At 35.4% G+C, this 23,806-nt stretch overlaps 1 protein-coding gene across 2 annotated transcripts in view; it reads right to left on the reverse strand.

Moving 5' to 3' along the window:
- The window catches only part of VPS13C (vacuolar protein sorting 13 homolog C), a 217,649-nt gene that overhangs the window by 162,866 nt on the left and 30,977 nt on the right, over positions 1-23,806 (reverse strand). For both annotated transcript variants that reach the window (XM_053595814.1, XM_053595815.1), the window contains exons 6-13: positions 19,031-19,140; positions 16,939-16,998; positions 14,579-14,638; positions 13,911-13,991; positions 13,000-13,057; positions 4,242-4,369; positions 1,899-2,005; positions 1,229-1,400 (exon numbers count right to left, since the gene is read on the reverse strand). In XM_053595814.1, coding sequence (XP_053451789.1) covers positions 1,229-1,400; positions 1,899-2,005; positions 4,242-4,369; positions 13,000-13,057; positions 13,911-13,991; positions 14,579-14,638; positions 16,939-16,998; positions 19,031-19,140 — 776 coding nt within the window. The remainder of the gene's footprint in view (positions 1-1,228; positions 1,401-1,898; positions 2,006-4,241; positions 4,370-12,999; positions 13,058-13,910; positions 13,992-14,578; positions 14,639-16,938; positions 16,999-19,030; positions 19,141-23,806) is intronic.

Below are 23,806 nucleotides of genomic sequence, written 5' to 3' on the forward strand. Positions count from 1 at the left end.
ATTAAATATAGTATGAAAATAACAATTTTTCTTATTAAATATAGTATGAAAATAAGAATAAGACCATTATAATTCAGAGACAGCTACATATGCACATGAAAATAAGAATATTTAAGAGAGAAATTTGTTTTAGGTATTATCCTTAGGTTCTTACTTCTTACTCTCCTCTTCTTCTGTGTTTTATTAAAACCACTATGATAAAGGCACCATTATAAAACACACAAAATTTAAGAACATAAAATTCTGTAAGTTAATAAGTGAGCTAAAGCAGACACTGACTTGAGGAATTTATATAAAATTTGTACAGGGACTCTAACATTAACTGGGTGACCTCTGTTACAGGTGCTTTATATATTATTTCATGCAGTTCTCACAATTCTGCAAAACAGATATTATTTCCATTTTACATAGGAGAACACTAGACTTGTGAGGTTAAGAAAGTTAAGTCCATAGTCAGAAGAACACTTGGTAAATATTCAACTTGATACCTGAACCCAAATCCATCTGACTCCAATACTGATGCCATTTCTTTTTTTTTTTTTTGGTTTTTGGGTTCAAACCCAGGGTTGGGTTTGAACCTGCCACCTCTGGCATATGGGGCCGGCACCCTGCCTTTGAGCCACAGGCACCACCCACTGATGCCATTTCTAATATACGATGCTGGTGATTGTCATATATTTCAGAATAATAGAAATCCAATTCATTCTTCACATGATGAATCAGTGGCAGAAATAGTTTATAATCTAGATCACATTATATGAAGCAAATTATGGACTTAGTGTGTGTTTTCAATTTTTTAAAAGGGGATAAATGAGATTCCTCTCTTTTCTCAAGGAGTGAAAGCTATTGTATATAAGTAAAATATTGAAGTCTTTAAAAAAGCCACTATCACATAAATATAGGGCTTTTATTAACAAACCAAGATACAGATGGCTAGCACACTGATTTTCTAAGAAGTATTTAAAAAAACAGACACATTTCCCCAAATAGTTTATAGTAACCTTATTTTATCTGGTATTAGGATGAGCAAAAAAGAGTTTTGCTTTTTTTTTTAAGAACCTGTAGAAAAATACTCTGCATTTGCCCATAAAATTCTCTCTCAAGAAGAATTGTTCATTCTAAAGAATTTGTTCTTTATAAAATCATACTCTGATTCAAATTAAAGGCAAAAGAATACTGAAAGATGATTAGACAAATAACAGCTCTCTCTAATACATGCAAGATATACCTGTATTTGTTTCTGTACTTCCTCTGAGACTTTAGTCTGGGTTAATTTGGTTTGGAAGGCAATTTTATAACTCTTGAGTAGCTGCCTGTGCTTTTTTATGTTACTCCATGACCACATCTGTGTATACCTTCTTATATGAACTTCAAGAACAGAATCAATTGCATATTTCCACCTGAAAATCAAAAATATTGTTAATGCAATCTGAATATAAAGGTTTAAGAAAAGGCAGAAAAATGGCTTTGACTTTTCAGGTTTTATACTATTAAATTTTTATTGCTCTTGATACCAAGAGCTTGGCAAAAGTATTTCAATTCCCCAGTACAATTCTCTGACTTAAACAGATTAAGGTATTAAACAAACCTCCAAGAAAATCATAAAGGCACAAAATGACATAGAAATTAATAGTATTCCAGTATAGTTATGACACTGAATCTATGTGAGCGACTGTTGAGAAACAAGATTCTTTCTCTAACATTGAAAGTATTATATGCTAAGTTAAGAATTTGGGAATCCAGGAGCAGGATTCCAACATGGACATATAAAAGATACCACACTCTTGTCCTCTTTTAAAACAAAGTGGCTGGATTACATGGCTTTAAAGTATTTTTAACTCTGAGAGTCCCTAACTGTATACTTTTCTTTTTTAAATAAAAAACAAAGTATAACTTACCATTGTCGACAATTGGTGTGAAGTGGTAAATAAGGCTTATATTTCCTATAAGGGGCATTTCTAATCATACAATCCACTGACTCCAAAAGGTCAATCATACTTAAGTACTATTAAAATAAAAATAAAATTATATTTACTGTATTGGACACATGAATAAAGACCAAATTTTATTCTATTTTTCAGTCCACTGAGACTCCAAATTCCCTGAAAATTGCTGCCTGACAACTCAATAATATACTATATTTCATCACACTTAAGACACCATCAATTATTAAGTATAACATAATTTTTAGATTCCATTACAAAAGTAAACTGCTGCCAATTAAACTGTCATACTACCAGTAACATATATCATATCTTGATATGTTAAAATGTAAATTAAATGTATATCCTACAAACAATGAAATATGGTATATACAACTGCTAACATGAAACATGCCTGTTTTTCAAACTGTATACTTTTCTACTGGGCCATCACTTCACCAGTAGCTATCTATGAGCTAATTTTTAAACTGTTCCGGAAAATTACTGTGTAACTAAAGCAAGATAAAGCTATCTAAGCACCTCTCTTACAACAAACACAGCAACTCTGTGGGGATCTGATGAACAGCTCAAAAGGAGAAAAAAACACACACACTTAAGAGGCAGCAAGTCTGCAGGCAAGATAAGGGCAAGCCTACCTTCCTCGTCTCTAATTTTTCTTAACGCAATTCTAACTAAGGGTTACCTGCCATGAGGCTATTCAGCACTTGAAATGTACCTGAACTTGAATGTACTACAAGTGTAAAAGATTTCAAAGACTTAGTAGGGGAGGAGGCAAGATTGTAAAATATCTTGTTACAATTTTTTTATGTTGATTACATGGTAAGATTGTGGTAGGTTAAATAAAACATATTATTAAAGTTAATTTCACAGTTTTCTTTTCACTTTGCTAATTAGCTACTAGAAAAACTAAAACTATAAAACAACTTGCTTAACTTTGTTTTTGAGACAGAATATCACTCTGTTGCCCTGCCTAGAGTGAGTACAGCAATGTCAGCCAAGCTCACAGCAATCTCAGACTCCTGGGCTCAAGCGATCCTGCCTCGGCCTCCCAGAGTGCTAGGATTATAAACATAAGCCACTGCAGAGGGCCTGGATTACGTTTTAATTGGACAGTACCCTGCTAAAATCTCAATTATCTAAACTTGCTGTTCCCCTTTCACTTCTAATTCTCCAGGTCTGTTATCCAAATACTCTGAATAGACAACCATGCTTAGAAAACAAATGAAGAAAAAGCTGCTTAATATAGCTGTTCCAAAAATCAATGAAACAATATTTAATATAAGAGTATATAGGCTGGGAATCTGTGCTCAGTGGTTAAGAGCACCAGCCCTGTGTACCAGAGGAGGTGGTGGGTTCAAACTCGGCCTAATAAAAACAAAAACAAAAAAATATATATGTATATATATATGTAAAAGAGCATTTGTTATTAAAAACCAAGGAGCGAAAATCACATTAAAATCCTCCACCAATTACAACAAAGACATTTGCACCAGAATGTTTATTGCAGCCCAATTCATAATAACCAAGACATGGAAACAGTCCAAGTGCCCACTGACCCATGAATAGATTAACAAATTGTGGTATATGTACACCATGGAATACTATGCAGCCATAAAAAAAGATGGAGACTTCACATCTTTTATGTTTACCTGGATGGAGCTGGAATATATTCTTCTTAGTAAAGTATCTCAAGGATGGAAAAAAAGTATACAATGTACTCAGTACTACTATGAAATCAATATATAATCACCTACACACTAATATGAATGGCAAAACGTAACTATAGTCCAGAAAGTAGAAGGGAAGAGAGCGAGGGGAGGAAAAGGGGGATATGAGAGGGCGGAGGTTATTGGGGGCGACCTCACCTAATGTGCATGATGCAATGGTACATTTCAAAACTACTAAGAAATTGATGGATATGTTACTTTGTTCAATATAAGCATTTCACATTGTATATCGAAGCAGTACCCTGAACCCATAAATGCATCAATATACAAAGTTAAGATTTAATAAAAAATAATAATAAAGAAATGAAAAAAATCCTCTACCAACAATTTTGAATTAAATGGAAATAATGTCATTTACTATAGCCTAAAATGATTCTCCACAATTTAGGAAAAAATAAGGTAAAAATGGAGGAAATTACAAATTTGAAATTTATTTTTTTATTAAAGAGTCAAATCTCAAAATAATGAACCAAAAGAACTGCCAGACCATAAAAGAAGCAATAATCACAAAGAATAAAAGCAGTGAAAATTCAAGGTTAAACAAAGCTAGAAATGCCCAAATGAATTGTACCTGAGGTTTGGTCAGTTCAATGGCGATATTTTGTACTTCTATATTCCAGTCCAGTTTGGGTGTTTTGAGGTCTGTTTCTGCATAAGGATTCATGTAGAGTTTTGCAGAGGCTGATATTGGCTGAAAAACTTACAGCACATGGGAAGATACAACGTATGTTTATATGTTCTTACATGTAAACAGTTGTAAATAATTATGAGAACACTTGTTCTTAAAGTAAAGAAAAATAATCAAAGATATGTGTAACAAAATCACTATCAAAAAACATTTAAGCATCTACTTGGTAAAGCGGAATCTCCAAGGAAGAATGTGGAGTCCTATCCTTCAAGGTAAGAAATGTATAAAAGAGACAATCTACTCTTAAGTTATGCAGAGTCTGTATAAAATCAGCCTTCTCCTCCTTACTACAAAGTATTTTATGATTTTATTAGTCATTAAAAATACTAATACAAGGAAGGAAATCTGATTAATTCCTGTCTTATTTAATCACTGACAGAATTTAGGAATATAATCAGGAATAAAATTCACTCCAGAAAAAATATTGCTCACCACTTTGTGATTTTGAGAATTACGATTATATATATAAAATCTCAAAATCAACTATAGAAAATATTCTTCAACCAGTGTTATGAAAATGTGTCAAAAGGGGCAGCACCTGTGGCTCAGTGGGCAGGGTACCGGCCCCTTATGCCGAGGGTGGCGGGTTCGAACCTGACCCTGGCCAAACTGCAACAAAAAAATAAAAGAAAATGTGTCAAATGGTCTATAAAACCAGTGTATGGTGCCCCATGATCGCATTAATGTACACAGCTATGATTTAATTAAAAAAAAAAAAGGAAGAAAATACTCTTCAGGTTAAGGTAGTATAAAAAGATATAGCAGGCTTGGCGCCTATAGCACAGTGGTTATGGCACCAGCCACATACACCAAAGGTGGCAGGTTCGAGCCCAGCCCAGGCCAACTAACCAACAATGGCAACTGTAACAAAAAATAGCCGGGCGTTGTGGCGGGCGCCTGTGGTCCCAGCTGCTTGGAAGGCTGAGGCAAGAGAATCGCTTGAGCCCAAGAGTCTGAGGTTGCTGTGAGCTGTGATGCCACCACATCTACTGAGGGTGACATGGTGAGACTCTATCTCAAAAAAAAAAAAAAGGTATAGCAGGGAAGGAAGAACAGAGAAAAGTAAGGTGAACTATGAAAACAGTATTAAAACTATAAAAATTATAATACCGTATGGTAATTACAATTTGCATAAGGTGGTACAAAAAATTGTAACTGTACAGGTTATTTCTAAATGGAAAATGCCTAAGATTGAAGTTGTAGATGTTACTGAACTACTTCTATTATCAATGAAACTAAATGCTTTCACAAACTAGCAGCACTTAAAAATTTTGTCATCATTAAATAAAGAGGTCTATGAACATAAGATAAAGTACCAACTATCATCCAAAGATGATTAACTATAAAAGAACATGAAGAAAACAACAGTGCGCCAGAGTACTATGGAATAGCATGGGTATGAAAGATGAGAACAAATAAAAATAAATCAATAGCTTCTTTAGAATAAAACTGAAATGAAGAAAATAGTAGGAAAAAATAAATAAATAAGCAGGTAGCTTTGTTAGAAATCTACTTTAGAGGCGGAGCAAGATGGCAGCCGAGTAACAGCTTCCTTGCATCTGGGCACCGTGAGTCTGGGGATATAGGACTCCAGGCATCTCTGGCTGGTGGGATCTGCCTATCATCACCCCTGAGAGGATACAGGGAGTCAGCAAGAGACTTCTGGACCCCAAGAGGAGGACTAAAACAGTGGAAAACTGCCAAGTGGTCGCATGTGTTCAATCCGTCTAAACCCGCCCGCAACTGTAAGTTCAGTAGCAGCAAGACTGCAAACCAGAAAGGCCTTACCTGTGAACTGTTTTGGTGTCTTTGGACTTGGCACTCAGTTGAACTGCCTTGGGGAGAGCCTGAGCGGGAGTGCGGACAACTTTGGCCTTTCTCTAGGGCCCCAGTCTGAGCCGCTGAGCCAGACGGAGCTAATAGTGTTTGGCTCTGGGTCACAGGCAGACATTGTGAGCGATCTGCCCCGGCAAGCTCCACCCTCAGGGTCGCAGAGCTGGAATTGGGTGGGAGCTGGTAACCCAGCGACCAAGTAGCCTAAGGGCGGGGTCTGAGCTGCCTTGCAGCCCTAACCCTCGGGGGCAGAGGGAGACCAGTTTTGACACAAAGGGTAAGTGGATAGCCACTTCAGCAGTGATTCCAGTGACAAGCACTTCCCTGAGAAAGCTTCTGCTCAGTAAGTGAACAAGTTCGAACTGCCTTTTAAGTGGGCTGAAGAGAGATTTAGGGTATCTACCTGCTGGGGTTTGAGAAACTAGCAGCCTCCAGTCGTATGAGAACTGTGATTAACATCTCATACCCCAGAAGACCACGTGTTGCCCAGACAATATTCAATAACATATACATACTGCTTTGCTTTTGGTTGTTTTTTTTTTTTTTTTTTTTTGGTTTGGTTGTTTTTTTTAGTTTATTTTGATGTTGTGGATTGTTGTTTTGTTTTTTAAGTTCAACCTTTTCCATACAGATCCTTTTTCTTTATCAATTTTTCTAGTTTAATTGTAATTTCCCATTGCTGCCTATTTCAATAATTAGAACTTCATTTTTTTTAGTGTTTCCACCACTATTATTTGGTTTTTCCAGCCAATTTTATCCCGTAAAGTTTTCTGTTTGCTTGTTTTGGTTTGATTTATAGCATTTTTGTCTTTCCTCTCTACTTGGTGGAGGTAGGGTAATGTGTCTGATCAGGTTAGCAAAGAGCTGCTGACCTCAAGGGAACCACCCCACTGGGCACCCCCAGAAGGTGTTTTTTTTTTTTAAGGTTGTGTCAAAGTACCCTACTGTACACCTATATTGCTCTGTCTCCCTCTTTCTGTGCCTCTCTTCTTTTTGTCAATATTCCTTTTACCCGCCCCCTCTCCTTTCTCTATTTTTCTTTTTTTTTTTTCTTATCACTCGGTACTCCTTTCTTTCATCCCATTTTTGCTCTTAAACCTTCTCACCCTTCTGGTCCTAAAACCCTTAGTCCACAGGCATGAGAACTTGAAGAGCAAGAGGAAGTGAAAGGAAAATTAGGGCAAGGAAACAGATAAAAGAAATCACTCATGAGGAAGAATCAGCAGAAAACTCCACGGTACATGAAGAACCAGTCCAGAACAACCCTGCCAAGGGACCATGAGGTAGCTACTGCAGAGGATTCCACCTATACAGAAATGTTAGGAATGACAGAAAGGGAATTTAGAATACACATGTTGAAAACAATGAAAGAAATGATGGAAACAATGAAGGAAACTGCTAATAAAGTGGAAAATAACCAAAAGGAAATCCAAAAACAGAATCAAATCAGAGATGAACGATATGAAGAATATAAAAAGGATATAGCAGAGCTGAAGGAAATGAAACAGTCAATCAGGGAACTTAAAGATGCAATGGAAAGTATCAGCAACAGGTTAGACCATGCAGAAGAAAGAATTTCAGAGGTAGAAGACAAAGTTTTTGAGATAACTCAGATAGTAAAAGAGGCAGAAAAGAAGAGAGAGAAAGCAGAACGTTCACTGTCAGAATTATGGGACTTTATGAAGCGTTCCAACATACGAGTTATAGGAATTCCAGAAGGGGAAGAAGAATGCCCCAGAGAAATGGAAGCCATACTAGAGAATATTATAAAAGAAAACTTCCCAAATATCACCAAAGATTCTGACACACTGCTTTCAGAGGGCTATCGGACCCCAGGTCACCTCAACTCTAACCGAGCTTCTCCAAGACACATTGTGATGAACCTGTCCAAAGTCAAGACAAAAGAAAAGATTCTGCAAGCTGCCAGGAGTAAGCGCCAGTTGACCTACAGGGGCAAATCCATCAGAGTGACCGCACACTTCTCTAATGAAACTTTCCAAGCAAGAAGACAATGGTCATCTACCTTTAATCTACTTAAACAGAACAATTTCCAGCCCAGAATTCTGTACCCTGCTAAGCTAAGCTTCAAAATTGACGGAGAAATCAAATCATTTACGGATATACAAACATTGAGGAAATTTGCCACAACAAGACCAGCTCTACAGGAAATACTTCAACCTGTTCTGCACACTGACCACCACAATGGATCAGCAGCAAAGTAAGAACTCAGAAATTAAAGGACAGAACCAAACCTCCACACTGATGCAAAAGATAAAACTAAGCAATGGACTCTCACAAAATAAGACGAATAGAATACTACCACACATATCAATTATCTCAATAAATGTTAATGGCTTGAATTCCCCACTGAAGAGACATAGATTGGTTGACTGGATTAAAAAACACAAGCCATCCATTTGCTGTCTGCAAGAAACACACCTGGCTTCAAAAGACAAATTAAAGCTCCAAATCAAAGGTTGGAAGACAATTTTTCAGGCAAATGGAATTCAGAAGACAAGAGGAGTTGCAATCTTATTTTCAGATACATGTGGATTTAAAGCAACTAAAGTCAAAAAAGACAAAGATGGTCACTTTATACTGGTTAAGGGAAAAATACAACAAGAAGACATTTCAATTCTAAATATCTATGCACCCAATTTAAATGCTCCCAGATTCTTGAAACAGACCTTACTCAGTCTGAGCAATATGATATCTGATAATACCATAATGACAGGGGACCTTAACACTACCCTTACAGAGCTGGACAGATCCTCTAAACAGAAATTAAACAAGGATATAAGAGACTTAAATGAGACGCTAGAACAACTGTGCTTAATAGACGCATATAGAACACTCCATCCCAAAGATAAAGAATATACATTCTTCTCATCACCCCATGGAACATTCTCCAAAATTGACCATATCCTGGGACACAAAACAAATATCAACAGAATCAAAAGAATTGAAATTTTACCTTGTATCTTCTCAGACCATAAGGCACTAAAGGTGGAACTCAACTCGAACAAAAATGCTCGACCCCACCCAAAGGCATGGAAACTAAAACAATCTTCTGTTGAATAACAGATGGGTGCAGGAAGAAATAAAACAGGAAATCATTAACTTCCTTGAGCATAACAACAATGAAGACACAAGCTACCAAAACCTGTGGGATACTGCAAAAGCAGTTTTGAGAGGAAAATTCATCGCTTTAGATGCCTACATTCGAAAAACAGAAAGAGAGCACATCAACAATCTCACAAGAGATCTTATGGAATTGGAAAAAGAAGAACAATCTAAGCCTAAACTCAGTAGAAGAAAAGAAATATCCAAAATCAAATCAGAGATCAATGAAATTGAAAACAAAAGAATCATTCAGAAAATTAATGAAACAAGGAGTTGGTTTTTTGAAAAAATAAATTAAATAGATAAACCATTGGCCAGACTAACGAGGAATAGAAAAGTAAAATCTCTAGTAACCTCAATCAGAAATGATAAAGGGGAAATAACAACTGATCCCACAGAGATACAAGAGATCATCTCTGAATACTACCAGAAACTCTATGCACAGAAATTTGACAATGTGAAAGAAATGGATCAACATTTGGAATCACACCCTCTCCCTAGACTCAGCCAGGAAGAAATAGAGCTCCTGAACAGACCGATTTCAAGCACTGAGATGAAAGAAACAATAAAAAAGCTTACAACCAAAAAATGCCCTGGTCCAGATGGCTTCACTCCAGAATTCTATCAAACCTTCAAGGAAGAGCTTATTCCTGTACTGCAGAAATTATTCCAAAAAATCGAGGAAGAAGGAATCTTCCCCAACACATTCTATGAAGCAAACATCACCCTGATACCAAAACCAGGAAAAGACCCAAACAAAAAGGAGAATTTCAGACCAATCTCACTCATGAACACAGACGCAAAAATTCTCAACAAAATCCTAGCCAATAGATTACAGCTTATCATCAAAAAAGTCATTCATCATGATCAAGTAGGCTTCATCCCAGGGATGCAAGGCTGGTTTAACATACGCAAGTCTATAAACGTTATCCACCATATTAACAGAGGCAAAAATAAAGATCACATGATCCTCTCAATAGATGCAGAAAAAGCATTTGATAAAATCCAGCATCCTTTTCTAATTAGAACACTGAAGAGTATAGGCATAGGTGGCACATTTCTAAAACTGATTGAAGCTATCTATGACAAACCCACAGCCAATATTTTACTGAATGGAGTAAAACTGAAAGCTTTTCCTCTTAGAACTGGAACCAGACAAGGTTGTCCTCTGTCACCTTTACTATTCAACGTAGTGCTGGAAGTTCTAGCCAATACAATTAGGCAAGACAAGGAAATAAAGGGAATCCAAATGGGAGCAGAGGAGGTCAAACTCTCCCTCTTTGCTGACGACATGATCTTATACTTAGAGAACCCCAAAGACTCAACCACAAGACTCCTAGAAGTCATCAAAAAATACAATAATGTTTCAGGATATAAAATCAATGTCCACAAGTCAGTAGCCTTTGTGTACACCAATAACAGTCAAGATGAGAAGCTTATTAAGGACACAACTCCCTTCACCATAGTCTCAAAGAAAATGAAATACCTAGGACTATACCTAACGAAGGAGGTGAAGGACCTCTATAAAGAAAACTATGAAATCCTCAGAAAGGAAATAGCAGAGGATATTAACAAATGGAAGAACATACCATGCTCATGGATGGGAAGAATCAACATTGTTAAAATGTCTATAATTCACAAAGCAATCTACCTATTCAATGCCATTCCTATCAAAATACCAACATCGTACTTTCAAGATTTGGAAAAAATGATTCTGCGTTTTGTATGGAACCGGAAAAAAACCCCGTATAGCTAAGGCAGTTCTCTGTAACAAAAATAAAGCTGGGGGCATCAGCATACCAGATTTTAGTATGTACTACAAAGCCATAGTGCTCAAGACAGCATGGTACTGGCACAAAAACACAGACATAGACACTTGGAATCGAATTGAAAACCAAGAAATGAAACTAACATCTTACAATCACCTAATCTTTGATAAACCAAACAAGAACATACCTTGGGGGAAAGACTCCCTATTCAATAAATGGTGTTGGGAGAACTGGATGTCTACATGTAAAAGACTGAAACTGGACCCACACCTTTCCCCACTCACAAAAATTGATTCAAGATGGATAAAGGACTTAAACTTAAGGCATGAAACAATAAAAATCCTCCAAGAAAGCATAGGAAAAACACTGGAAGATATTGGCCTGGGGAAAGACTTCATGAAGAAGACTGCCATGGCAATTGCAACAACAACAAAAATAAACAAATGGGACTTCATTAAACTGAAAAGCTTCTGTACAGCTAAGGAGACAATAACCAAAGCAAAGAGACAACCTACACAATGGGAAAGGATATTTGCATATTTTCAATCAGACAAAAGCTTGATAACTAGGATCTATAGAGAACTCAAATTCATCCACATGAAAAAAGCCAACAATCCCTTGTATCAATGGGCAAGAGACATGAATAGAACTTTCTCTAAAGACGACAGACGAATGGCTAACAAACACATGAAAAAATGTTCATCATCTCTATATATTAGAGAAATGCAAATCAAAACAACCCTGAGATATCATCTAACCCCAGTGAGAATGGCCCACATCACAAAATCTCAAAACTGCAGATGCTGGCATGGATGTGGAGAGAAGGGGACACTTTTACACTGCTGGTGGGACTGCAAACTAGTACAACCTTTCTGGAAGGAAGTATGGAGAAACCTCAAAGCACTCAAGCTAGACCTCCCATTTGATCCTGCAATCCCATTACTGGGCATCTACCCAGAAGGAAAGAAATCCTTTTATCATAAGGACACTTGTACTAGACTGTTTATTGCAGCTCAATTTACAATCGCCAAAATGTGGAAACAGCCTAAATGCCCACCAACCCAGGAATGGATTAACAAGCTGTGGTATACGTATACCATGGAATATTATTCAGCCATTAAAAAAAATGGAGACTTTACATCCTTCGTATTAACCTGGATGGATGTGGAAGACATTATTCTTAGTGAAGCATCACAAGAATGGAGAAGCATGAATCCTATGTACTCAATTTTGATATGAGGACAATTAATGACAATTATGGTTATGGGGGGGGGACAGAAAGAGGGAAGGAGGGAGGTCGGTGGGGCCTTGGTGTGTGTCACACTTTATGGGGGCAAGACATGATTGCAAGAGGGACTTTACCTAACAATTGCAATCAGTGTAACCTGGCTTATTGTACCCTCAATGAATCCCCAACGATAAAAAAAAATAATAATAAATAAAAGAAAAAAAAAAAAGAAATCTAGTTTAAAAATACAGGTTGGGCTGCCAAGAAATAGAAAAGCTCTCCTAAATTAATCTCTATGTATACAGTGGTGGATGTGTCTTAACACTACAATAGTAACATGCTAGGGATGATCTAAATACCAAGATCACAGAGATTTAGTTATTTAAAAAAAAGAAAAGAAAGAAAGAAAACCTAAATCTTAAAACAAAGACTACAATAACAAGGAAAGAAGAACATACGGAGGTCAAAGGAGGCTGGCTATTCAGAGTGAACTCTTACTCTCCTCTGGTGTAGGTGTTATGATCTATTCCTAAAGAACAATGTATAATCCAAATATGCTGTATTCTAACACTAAGGTATAAAATAATAGTGTTATTTTAATAGTGATAAAGTAACTTTATCAGCAAATGTATGTTTAAATATTTAATTTCATGTTTTTCCTATAACATGAATTTTTACCATTACTTACTGCATTGATAATTTGGGAGTATATTTCCACTTGTTAGAATTTCATTTTTCAGCTGATCCTAAACAAAAAAATGTGAACGAGAATGAAAACAAAGATACATATTCAGCCATACATACCAAAAAACTTGGTTCTTGACATCAATATTTTTATTCCTCTATTTTTCTAACTAGCAGTCCATAAGGAACAGTATTATTTAAGTATTATTTAAAAATGTATTGCTTCAGTATAAAGATGCAGAAGCAGATCATTTTTTAATATTCCAAATATATTGAAAAATATTGTAATATCATGTTTTCCCACTGAGAAAAAAATATGCACATATATGTACATCCATTAATTGGGATCCCAAACACATTCTAGTCAAAGGCAAATTATTTGTCAGAGTTATCGTTCTGAGAAATAGATAGAATCTTGAAATTAACCACCTTCAGAAAATTCAACTGTTCTTTCTTTCTCTCCTAAATAAACTACATGACTTAGTTTAGCCTACAGAAGTTTTGAATTAATCCACTATTCAAGAAATCATCACCACAATACCTAAAACATTTGCCAAAAATATATACTTGATATTTGAAAGTTATCACCCTTCTTATAACACTCTTAATCATCCTCATATGAAATACCACAAAATGAGAAAATGCCATCAAAATGAGTGTAAAAAACCATGAATGAACTTTTAATTTACTCCTATAGGTTTTAATGTCACTATCTAGTGAATGATTATACCAAGATATTCAAAAACAAACATGCTTTTTTGAAAATGTAGTGGATTTCGAAAACTTTTTTTTACATTTCTGACTGAGTGACATAGAAGATAAACAATGACTGATAATCTGTCTTTATTAAGGATCTCTTATATTAAACAAATTTAGGAAGTGTAGTTAGTTCTTCCAGGTATAAATTTAAATTACCAAAATCTGTTCCCTCGATCCCTGGTAAGACATTCTGCAGTTCACATTCCAGTAGGCACTGAGACTATCAAGTCGTATAAGCTGTAAAAGAAAAATGAGAGGTCAAGCAACTAACACACTGAAGTTATGAATCCATATTAAAATATTATTCTCATGTTTATTACTCTAAAATTACCTAATAGCAATTCCGAAATTCTAAAGGAAATAATGCAAAAATGGGGAGAGACACTGATCTCTCCAGCAGATATCAAAGATGTTTCCAGAAGGGAAGTGGCAGGAGAGGAGTGTCAACAAGGTGATCAAAAAGGTGGGGGAAGCCACAGGCTAAACGTCCCGCTGAGAGATGTGCAATGTTTATTAGCACATTTAAAGTATTGTGAAGTCCTGTAGTTTAAAAGAAAATGAACCATACCTGTTTAATTCTGTGTAGCTTAGTACTTTTATCAGTAATCTTACTTGACCAGAAAAGACATGGTGGACATAAAGTTCATGTGCAATTTAAAATAGTTCACTATTTACAAGGTCACATAGTAAATAGGAAAGCCAAAACTAGACACTTTCAATTCACATTCCAGTAGCACTTCCTGCTTCATCAGGGTTTCTCCAAGAAAAAGCATGAAGTGTTTGTACCTAGGAAACTAATAAAAAAAATTTTGTTTTAATAATACCTTGTATATAATTTTTTCTGCTTCATTTAATATGCATGGAGTCCAGTGTTCATTTGCAGTCTAAAAGAAAAAAAAAGAAAAGAACTGAAATGTGCTATAGATGTCATGCAATGGTGCTCTGAAGCTTATAAACTGTTAACAAAATAACTTAGGAAGAAAATCAGTGATTCTCAACCTTCCTAATGCCAGGATGTATTTTCATTGTTACAAAGGGGTCGCGAACCGCTGAAAGCTAACGTTAGCTAATGTCACCTTGTATTATGGTGGTAAAAATCAAAAAAATGGTAAAATCAAAAAAACAATGAAAACAGAATTGAGGAGGTTGTAATTTAACTGACTTCATTTGTTCATAAAATAATTATTGGGCTACTGTGTGAGGGAACTGTGGAAAGAAGTGGGTATAAATGAAAACAAGGAGCCAGCCTACACACTATTGAAGAGTATACATTCTTTAAAAAAATAAAACAAACAAGTAAAATAATTACCATAAAAGAGGAAGGCAACAAGGAAAGTATGGAAATCACTGCACAGACCATATTTCCAAAAAGACACTGTGGTCAGCAATGCCCTATACCAAACTTACTCAGCAGTGAGGGCATTCCTCATCAACTTGTTACGAACAATTCCAGTGCAGTGAGTAGAATCGCAACACAACAGGTATGGAGTCAGTAAGATGGACAAGATGAGATTCACATCAGAGGTGGGAAAGTAAGATTTAAAAGGGAGATTGCATAATATTCCATGGTTAATTGGAAAAATGGAAGAAAGGAATTGTATGGAAATAAAAGCAACAGATTTACTATTACTGTCACTATAATAGCCATGGTAGTAAGTGAATCAGGAAATAATTGAGCCAATGTGTCAAGTGTTTTACACAAAGCATTGTATCTCATTTAATCATTACAAAACCACTGAAAGATAAGTACTATTACATCACTGAATGAACATAATTTAGACAGGAGATCAGCATGGTTTAAGAAGTACAATAATATATTGCAGGTCTTTGATATTCTAAGAGAATGAGAAAGACAAGGTAGTGTATCACATAAGTATTAAAACCTCAGCAGAATCATAGGCAGACAAAGGGAAGAGAGTAATACAAGCAAATAATTAAGTATAAAGAGTCTGAGCAAAGGATCAAACAACAGCAGAGACCAAAAAAACTGGTTTTACACACTAGTACGCCTATTAACAGACCATAGGAAGTACAAGACTATTCTGTATTTTCTGTTTTGTCTTCTAGAAGCTCAAAGTTATAAACTGTGTTCCCTTATGATAACTATTATTAGTCCAAGTTTTCTGGAAGAATTCTCTCTATCCTTTAGAACACAGATTCTGGTAGCTTTAAAGGTGTTAGTGTACACTTCTTTTTACTGAGAGCTACTTCCAATTCATTTTGGAAATAAGTAGAGATTAAACACTGGCTTCCTTGACTGCCTTTGTTTCTGTAGGTCTCTCTTTATTGTTTCTGCTCTGTTCTTCAACTTGATGCCTCTTTATACTTCTCTATAAGCATAGATCATTCTTAAGTTTTCACACAACCGTTTTCTTTCTCTCTGTTTCACTACCAGTCCACCTCCCTTCCATTTTTCTTCCTCTTCTCTGTTGAGGCCTTCTCTATATAATCATAAGGGAAGCCTCTACCTCAGTGGTTCTCAACCTTCTAATGCTGCAACCCTTTAATGCAGTTCCTGTGGGTTGTGACCCACAGGTTGAGAACCCCTATTCTACCTGGTATGATTTATGGTTCACTGCCCTTAACTTTCAAAGTATATATGTGAACCACATCTTTTTCTCTATAAGAAAAACCTAATTTAGCTATTTTTCTTCACTGAAATGTCCCCAAATATTTCCTACTAGTGCGTTATCTGTAACAGAAAAAAAAAAAAAATGTCCAGCCTGTATATACACAACTTTCTACCCTTAAAGATCTTTAAGAGAAAAACTGTATCAAAAAATACTTAAAGTGAATTATCTTATATCCCTCCCAATTTAACACACACACAAGTATAAGAAGCTATTTAGAAGTTCCATCTACCTCTATCAAAGGATGATTACATGATGCTACAGAAATGTATTTTCTTCTTTCCCTACATGTTTAAAATGTAGCTTTTATTTCTTTCAAATTTTTTGATAATGATGTTTTGATACTTGTTACTTAGAAAGACAAATCAAAATAATTAGAAAATTTAAATTAATCATATCACTAAAAATGTAAAACTTCTAGAAAAGCTATAGCAGGATAATGCATATTTTGAATTAAAAGCTCTCTGTAGCAATTTTTGATTGATTTTAGGCAATTTACCCTATAACTTCAGAATACTCAGTTCCACAGAAATTATAAATTAGGCCAACATTACCAATAGACTAAGTTCTCCCAGTGTGACACCAAATGAAAGAGGCCGCTTTGGATCAGTGATCTACGAAAGAAGAACAGTGACATTAAAATATACTGATGGCGAGGGCGGATCCGTGCCCTGCCCTTTACAATAGTCAGCAGATAGAAATGTACTTACATGTAAATCAAACAATTCAACTGGATTTTTGGAAAAGAAAGGGAAGGAAGGCTGGGATTATCTATTTTTTATAGACATGATACTTCTACGACACTTATATGATACTTTCTCCATGGAATTCTTTCCTTACTAGAAGATAACACACTATGACTAAACAGACTTGTGTCTAGATAATTAAAAAGGGACGATCTTTTTATGTGTATCATTAAAGATGCTCTTCATAGATAAACTTAAAAAAGTGGCACAGATACTATGCCCCTAAATCATTTTTAAAACATTTAAGGTTTTCAGACTTGGAAATGAGAACTGTGTATTTATGACTTTAATATTCTTGATAGCTCAAAAATCTTTTGTTCAGAAAAACTAAATTTCCTGTTTCTCTATCCAAAATCTGCCTATGTTAAATTATTGTTCTATTTCTGCTTTATTTATACAGTGCTTTAACTATACCACAAGGTGTACAGTGTCAGTTTCAGACATCTTAAAGATGTTCAGATGTCATAGAGAATTTTTGGTCATGATAGAAACTAGGGAAACTAGGGAGATGGGATAAGTACAGCCTTCTAAATCCTCCAACTAAGACAGTGTAGTTACATGGACCCTTCTCAAATAAAAAAAAAGCAGGCTCTGATATAGTTGAAAAACACAACTAGCTTTGTGAGCCTTATTTTTAATTAGTGTAAGATATATAGTAAGTTGTGGCCAAACATTTTACTTTATTTCCACAATTATTTTTGTATACCTACAGACAACTAGCTCAAAATAACTCGTAGTTAATTAAGAAGAAATAAATTTTCACTAGTTTAAATACAACTTGATTTAATGCACTTCCTACAAATGACTGCTGTTAACCAATAATAAAGTATTATACGTTCTCACACTCATTTCTTACACTGTATTTCTCATTATTTTTCTATATACAATAATCAACACATTAACTGCTGTGTGAGTTGTATTTAACTCACACTAGTTTTGAACCTGGGGCCCATGAAGCATATAGTTATGGATAGACAAGAAGGTCCATGACATGCCTGCACCCTCTGAAACTTCTGCTCATTGTTTTCACGGTCAGTCCACATGTCTCCCTCATCTCATGTTGTCTTGCTCCCACCCACCCAAGCACATCACACATACTAGACTATGTTCTCCAATTACTATAACTTCTGACTGTGCACTTTCCCCTGAATGTTTGCCTGGCAGCTCTTGGAACAAAATTGATATGCTGGTATGTAGCAACATAAACATTATTGCACTAACTTAGAAGGTATAATTGAGAGGTCATTTGGGACCACCCAAGGTCCACTCCAGACACACGTAAATTCTTGTGGGATGACAAAAGACTCAATTCTCAGAAACAAATTTAGTAAGTATGTCATGAGTCACATACAACTCACACAGCATGCAATGTAAAAATTGATTCTAGCCCTGCGTGAGCTGCATATAACTCATGCACAGCAAACAATAAAAAATTACAAATTGTTCGTTAAATTAAAAAGGATAGTTTTGTTTTCAAAGTTTCCATGCAATTTTCATAATTGTCAAGCGACAGGGTTTTAGTCGTCTTCTGGCTAACGACTATCAGCATTAGTTCTCTCATCACCTTTTGGAACTAATTCTTTCCTCAATAAGAAGCAAAAATTAGTCCCTCTTGAGTATTAACATATAAAACAAAATTCAAAAAAATAAGAAGACAATCCAAAAATCTCTTAAATCACCTTCAGAAAGGAGCAGATGGTAGTTTAACGATATTTACATATTTAAATGCCCAATAAAAGTAGCCTAACACAGGAAAGAAAATATGGTAGTGTACTCATCAGGAAAAAAACAATCTTGAATTTGAAAATGGACACAGATAATCCATATATAGGTAATTCAGGAGTATCATAAAACACACATTTAATTACTAACTTCAATCAAGTAAATAAAAGTTACTTACATCATCCTCATATTTAACGTGAATATCTGTGATTTTTACTTGTACATTTTTTATTACTTGCGTTGCCAACTTTTCCAAAAATGTATCCTTTTTGGCTTCTTTTGGCTTATCTATAAAAAATTGAAAGACACACACTCAAGAGTTGAAATTCTCACATATCTCACAATTAATGACCAAAATATGAGTAAAGCACTACTCAATGGAAATTACAGCCTATTCTAGTGTCTTTATTTTAGATTTAGTTTGGATTTTAATATGCGCATTCAACTTTAAACTTATTTATGAAGTTAACGTGTACTCCAACATTCATTTTACCTTCTGAGACAGAAATCAAGCGGCAATGTGTATAAGCAACACATGGCATAAAATCTACTTTACCTACCTTTTGAGCGATCAAGACCTTTAAAAGGTTTCTTAAAATGTTTTTTGTGCTTTTTACGTTTACGTCCTTCTCAGTGGAAGCATTTTAGTGAGAAAAGGATAAAATTCAAGTTAGCAGATAAGAGGACAGAAAAAAAAATAAGAGAATTCTTCCTGACAGCAAATTTTGGTACAACTCCCTCACCTTATTCTAAACTGACCTACTATTTCAATACAAACATAAAATCACAAACCTTCTTTAATCTAGAAAGTAACTTGGTAGGGACAATTACACTAAAATTAGAAAAATACACATTTCTCAATGCCCTTTATAATACTGACTTTACAATAAAAAGTTTCACTTTAATTTCAATATTATTAATACCAAAATATTGGAAATGTAACAATGACAAATTATAAAACCTTCAGAGAATGGTTTTGATAAATGTATGATAGGAACATAGGAACACAAATGAAATGAAAGGGTAAGTTGCAGACAGATGAATTCCTCTGGATGATATACCTCACAAGCAAATTATTTAGCAACTTAAGGTTATAAAAAAATGTAAAGAAGGCATAACATGTACCTTGAACTATACTCGGGTTAGCTTAGTAATTCCTTGAAAACCTCATCTTCTCTTATTTGGCACCACCTTACTGCACGTTGGCATTAACTGACATCTGTCCCATACAACTTAGAATCACCTGCCAGGCATCACCTCTAGTCTGAATTCCTGAGGCGGTCTCCTGGCTTCTAGTCTCCACCCTCACCTCCTACTGTAGGTCCTTCTATACTACTACCAGAGAGATACCTTCTAAAATTCTAATCACAGCCTGTTAATCTGCTGCTCAAAATTAAAGAGTTTCTGCAGCCTGCCAGATAAAATCAAAATGAATTTGCATGACATAGAAGGTCTTTTTATAATGTGACCCCTATGTTCCTATCCTGTTCTAGCTCCTGCCACTCATCCTGGACACTACAGAAATGCTATTATACATTCCAAAACAAACCACACTTTCTAATGCCTAATGCCTCTAATACATGTTATTTCCTGAACTTGGGTTGTTCTCCCTGAAATTCTTCATCAGGCAAACTCCTATGAGGCTTCTAAATCTCAGGTCCAGCACTAATTCTGGTGTGAAGTCTTCTTTAATTCCTTTAACCAGCTCCAGGGCCTATACCTTACACAGAATTCCATTAAACGGTGACTATATTATATTTGAAGTATTTTCATAATTATCTTGCCATCAGGCAGGAGGTTTCAGTAGGACAGGGGTTATATCCTCATACCTGGGTGCAAAGCACACAGTACTTATCTGTTCAAATGATTTTAAGAAATCCACATTTGAATATTTTACAAAATATATAATCAATATTATATAGGAAAGAATATATATGAAATTTAGCTTGAAATTTTTAATTTGTTCTTCTTTGATATTTTAAAGCTAATTGTCCTGACACTAAAAAAAATCAAGAACTAAATCCTAGATTACAAGAAAACCCTGGTTTCAAGATAAAAATACTTAATAAACATAGCAGAATGTAGATAGTGCTACATATCAGCAGTATTTTCGCCACAATGATGGTCCCTTTTAATTCATAAATTAAACATACAGAAAAAGACTGCATTCTCAAAGAAATAACACTTGAAAAGGAACAAGAAAGAAATCCAGACTAACCCTGAAAACCACTTCACTTGGCTAGAACAGCTTTTAGGACAGAGGTTCAGCGGTCTGGGTTTTAATTCTCTTCTTACCTAACCAATTATCTTTCTGGTTTCACATTTGTTCTAGCCCCATGTTCTGTCTTTGATCACAGTGTTAGACGAATCATGTTTAAACCTCTCCAAACAGATTCAAATTTAATCTGAATGCTGCATAGTTCTTTAGAAAAAGATTATAATTGGGCGGCTCCTGTGGCTCAGTGAGTAGGGTGCCAGCCCCATATGCTGAGGGTGGCGGGTTCAAACCCGGCCCCTACCAAACTCAACAAAAAAATAGCCGGGCGTTGTGGCGGGCGCCTGTGGTCCCAGCTGCTCGGGAGGCTGAGGCAAGAGAATTGCGTAAGCCCAAGAGTTAGAGGTTGCTGTGAGCCGTGTGACGCCATGGCACTCTACCTGAGGGCGGTACAGTGAGACTCTGTCTCTACAAAAAAATAAAATAAAATAAAAAAAAATAAAAAAAAAACAGAAAAAGATTATAATTAATCCAATATTAACAAATTCATGTTTCTCAATTGCACTTCTAAAGCTATTCTCAAACATTTTGGACTTGGGACCCCTTTAATACACTTAAAATTTGAAGACTCTAAAGAGCTTTGTACTTACATAGGTTGCAAATATTTAATATTTACCACATTGAAAATCAAAATTGAAAAAATTTAAAAGCGTTTATTAATTCATTTTAAAATAATAAACAATTACATGATAACATATATAACACACAGTTATGAAAAATTAGTGTCTGGAAAGTATTTTCCAAACAAAATCTTGTAGCAGGAAGAGTGACTTGTTTTACATAATTACAAATCTCTTTAACATCTGACTTAGTAAACAATAGATCAGTGTATCAGCTTCTGCCTTCAACCTGTTGAGATACTGTTTTGATTGAAGTATATGATAAAAATATGATCTCACTACAGATACATAATTGGAAAAAGGAGTTACATTTTCATGGCTTTTTCACGTAATAATGGACACTACACCCAAACTCAACAAGGGTAAGTTTCTTAAAGATAACCACATCGAGGAATCTGAAAACCTATCACTAAATGTTTCATCCAAATTAAAATCAATTGGTCTATCTTGTACTTTAAAAGGACCTTTTACATATGTATGATTTTTTTATCATGCATTGGTAATATGGACATATTGCTTTATTAAATTACAAAAATCTTCCAAACATTGAGTCATTTCATTCTTTAATACCAAGAGTCACATTTGTTAATAGCACCACCAATCTCATTAGAAAAGTACTAAAGTACTACCAGAAAGCTGTCAAGCTCAAGGTGGCAAATACAAGTTTTCCAAAATTCTAATTTTTGTTCAGAAGATCTATTGGCAACAAATACTGCAAATTGAAGTAAACTGCCATTTTCTTATTGTTATTGTTGAAGTGTCTACCAAACACTCAAATTTGAATAACATCAGTCTTTCATTCTTTCAAGTAAAAATAGTATTCTATGAAAAAAAAAAGCAACTAGTTCAGCTCACCACCCCAATGACTGAGCAAGTCGTTTTCCTTGAGATAATCGCCCTACCTCAGTTATACATACTTCCTCTTTTTTTTTTTTAAGAGTCTTATTTTGTTGCCCTCAGTAGAGTGCTGTGGCATCACAGCTCACAGCAATCTCTAACTCCTGGGCTTAGGTGATTCTCTTGCCTCAGCCTCCAGAGCAACTGGGACTATAGGCACCTGCCACAACACCCACCTATTTTTTGTTGCAGTTTGGCCGGGGCTAGGTTCGAACCCGCCACTCTCCGTTAATGGGGCCAGCGCCCTACTCACTGAGCCACAAGCACCACCCATATACTTCCTCTTTTGTTGCACAACATATTAAAGAGATATGTGCTCAAACGTTGAAGTTTATTAAAATTAAGAATATCCTACTTCATCAACAAAATTCTTATGTAATACTAGCCACTTTTCTGTTTTGCTTTTTACTGTGAACACATGGCAGTGAAGAGTACAATGACTTCTAGCACAGGTTGGTACTGCTGGCTGGGATCATGCTAAGGAAGCCAAGCAAAGCAATTTTACACACCAGTGCTTTTACACCAGCAATGCAAATGTCAACATAGTGAAAAATCGCTAATGCCTTAGTATGATTATGAAAATACAATAGTTTTGCCTTTTTGAGAACCATTGCAATAGAATAAGAAGAAAATTCAAATGAGGAAAGAATATACCTCAGAAGCTGAAAACAGGAAAATAATCATGAAGCACACAGGAAGTCCTAGCCAGATTGACTAACATCAACCAAACTGTTCTCATTTCAGAAGCACCAATATTTACACCTTATTCTTTAACATGGCTAATGCACTTAAAATAAATAAATAACCTCAATTAACTAGGATGTCCCTTTATCACGGCTGTTACAGTTTGGTATTTTTTTAACAATGTTGTCCAGACTACAGAAAGCTGGTTCAATTATAACCCAGAAAACTAGATAGTGAAACAAAAATACCTTTATACTATCTTTTACAAAGTAAGAAAAATTAATATAGTCAGTCAGTCAGACTTACTAAAGGACTAGATTTGATAGAAGGGAAACTGCTTTCAGGGTAATTTCACTTAATGCTGTGAAAGCTGTCACACGAATTCTTCTATTTGTAGTAATGAACTAACATATTAAAGAAGTTTCTAGCTGCAGAAGAAATTCTTCCATAAGACTTACTGTGTCTATTTCAAGGTACA

This window comes from Nycticebus coucang, chromosome 6 (genome assembly GCF_027406575.1).
Source record: "Nycticebus coucang isolate mNycCou1 chromosome 6, mNycCou1.pri, whole genome shotgun sequence".
NCBI lineage: Eukaryota > Metazoa > Chordata > Mammalia > Primates > Lorisidae > Nycticebus > Nycticebus coucang.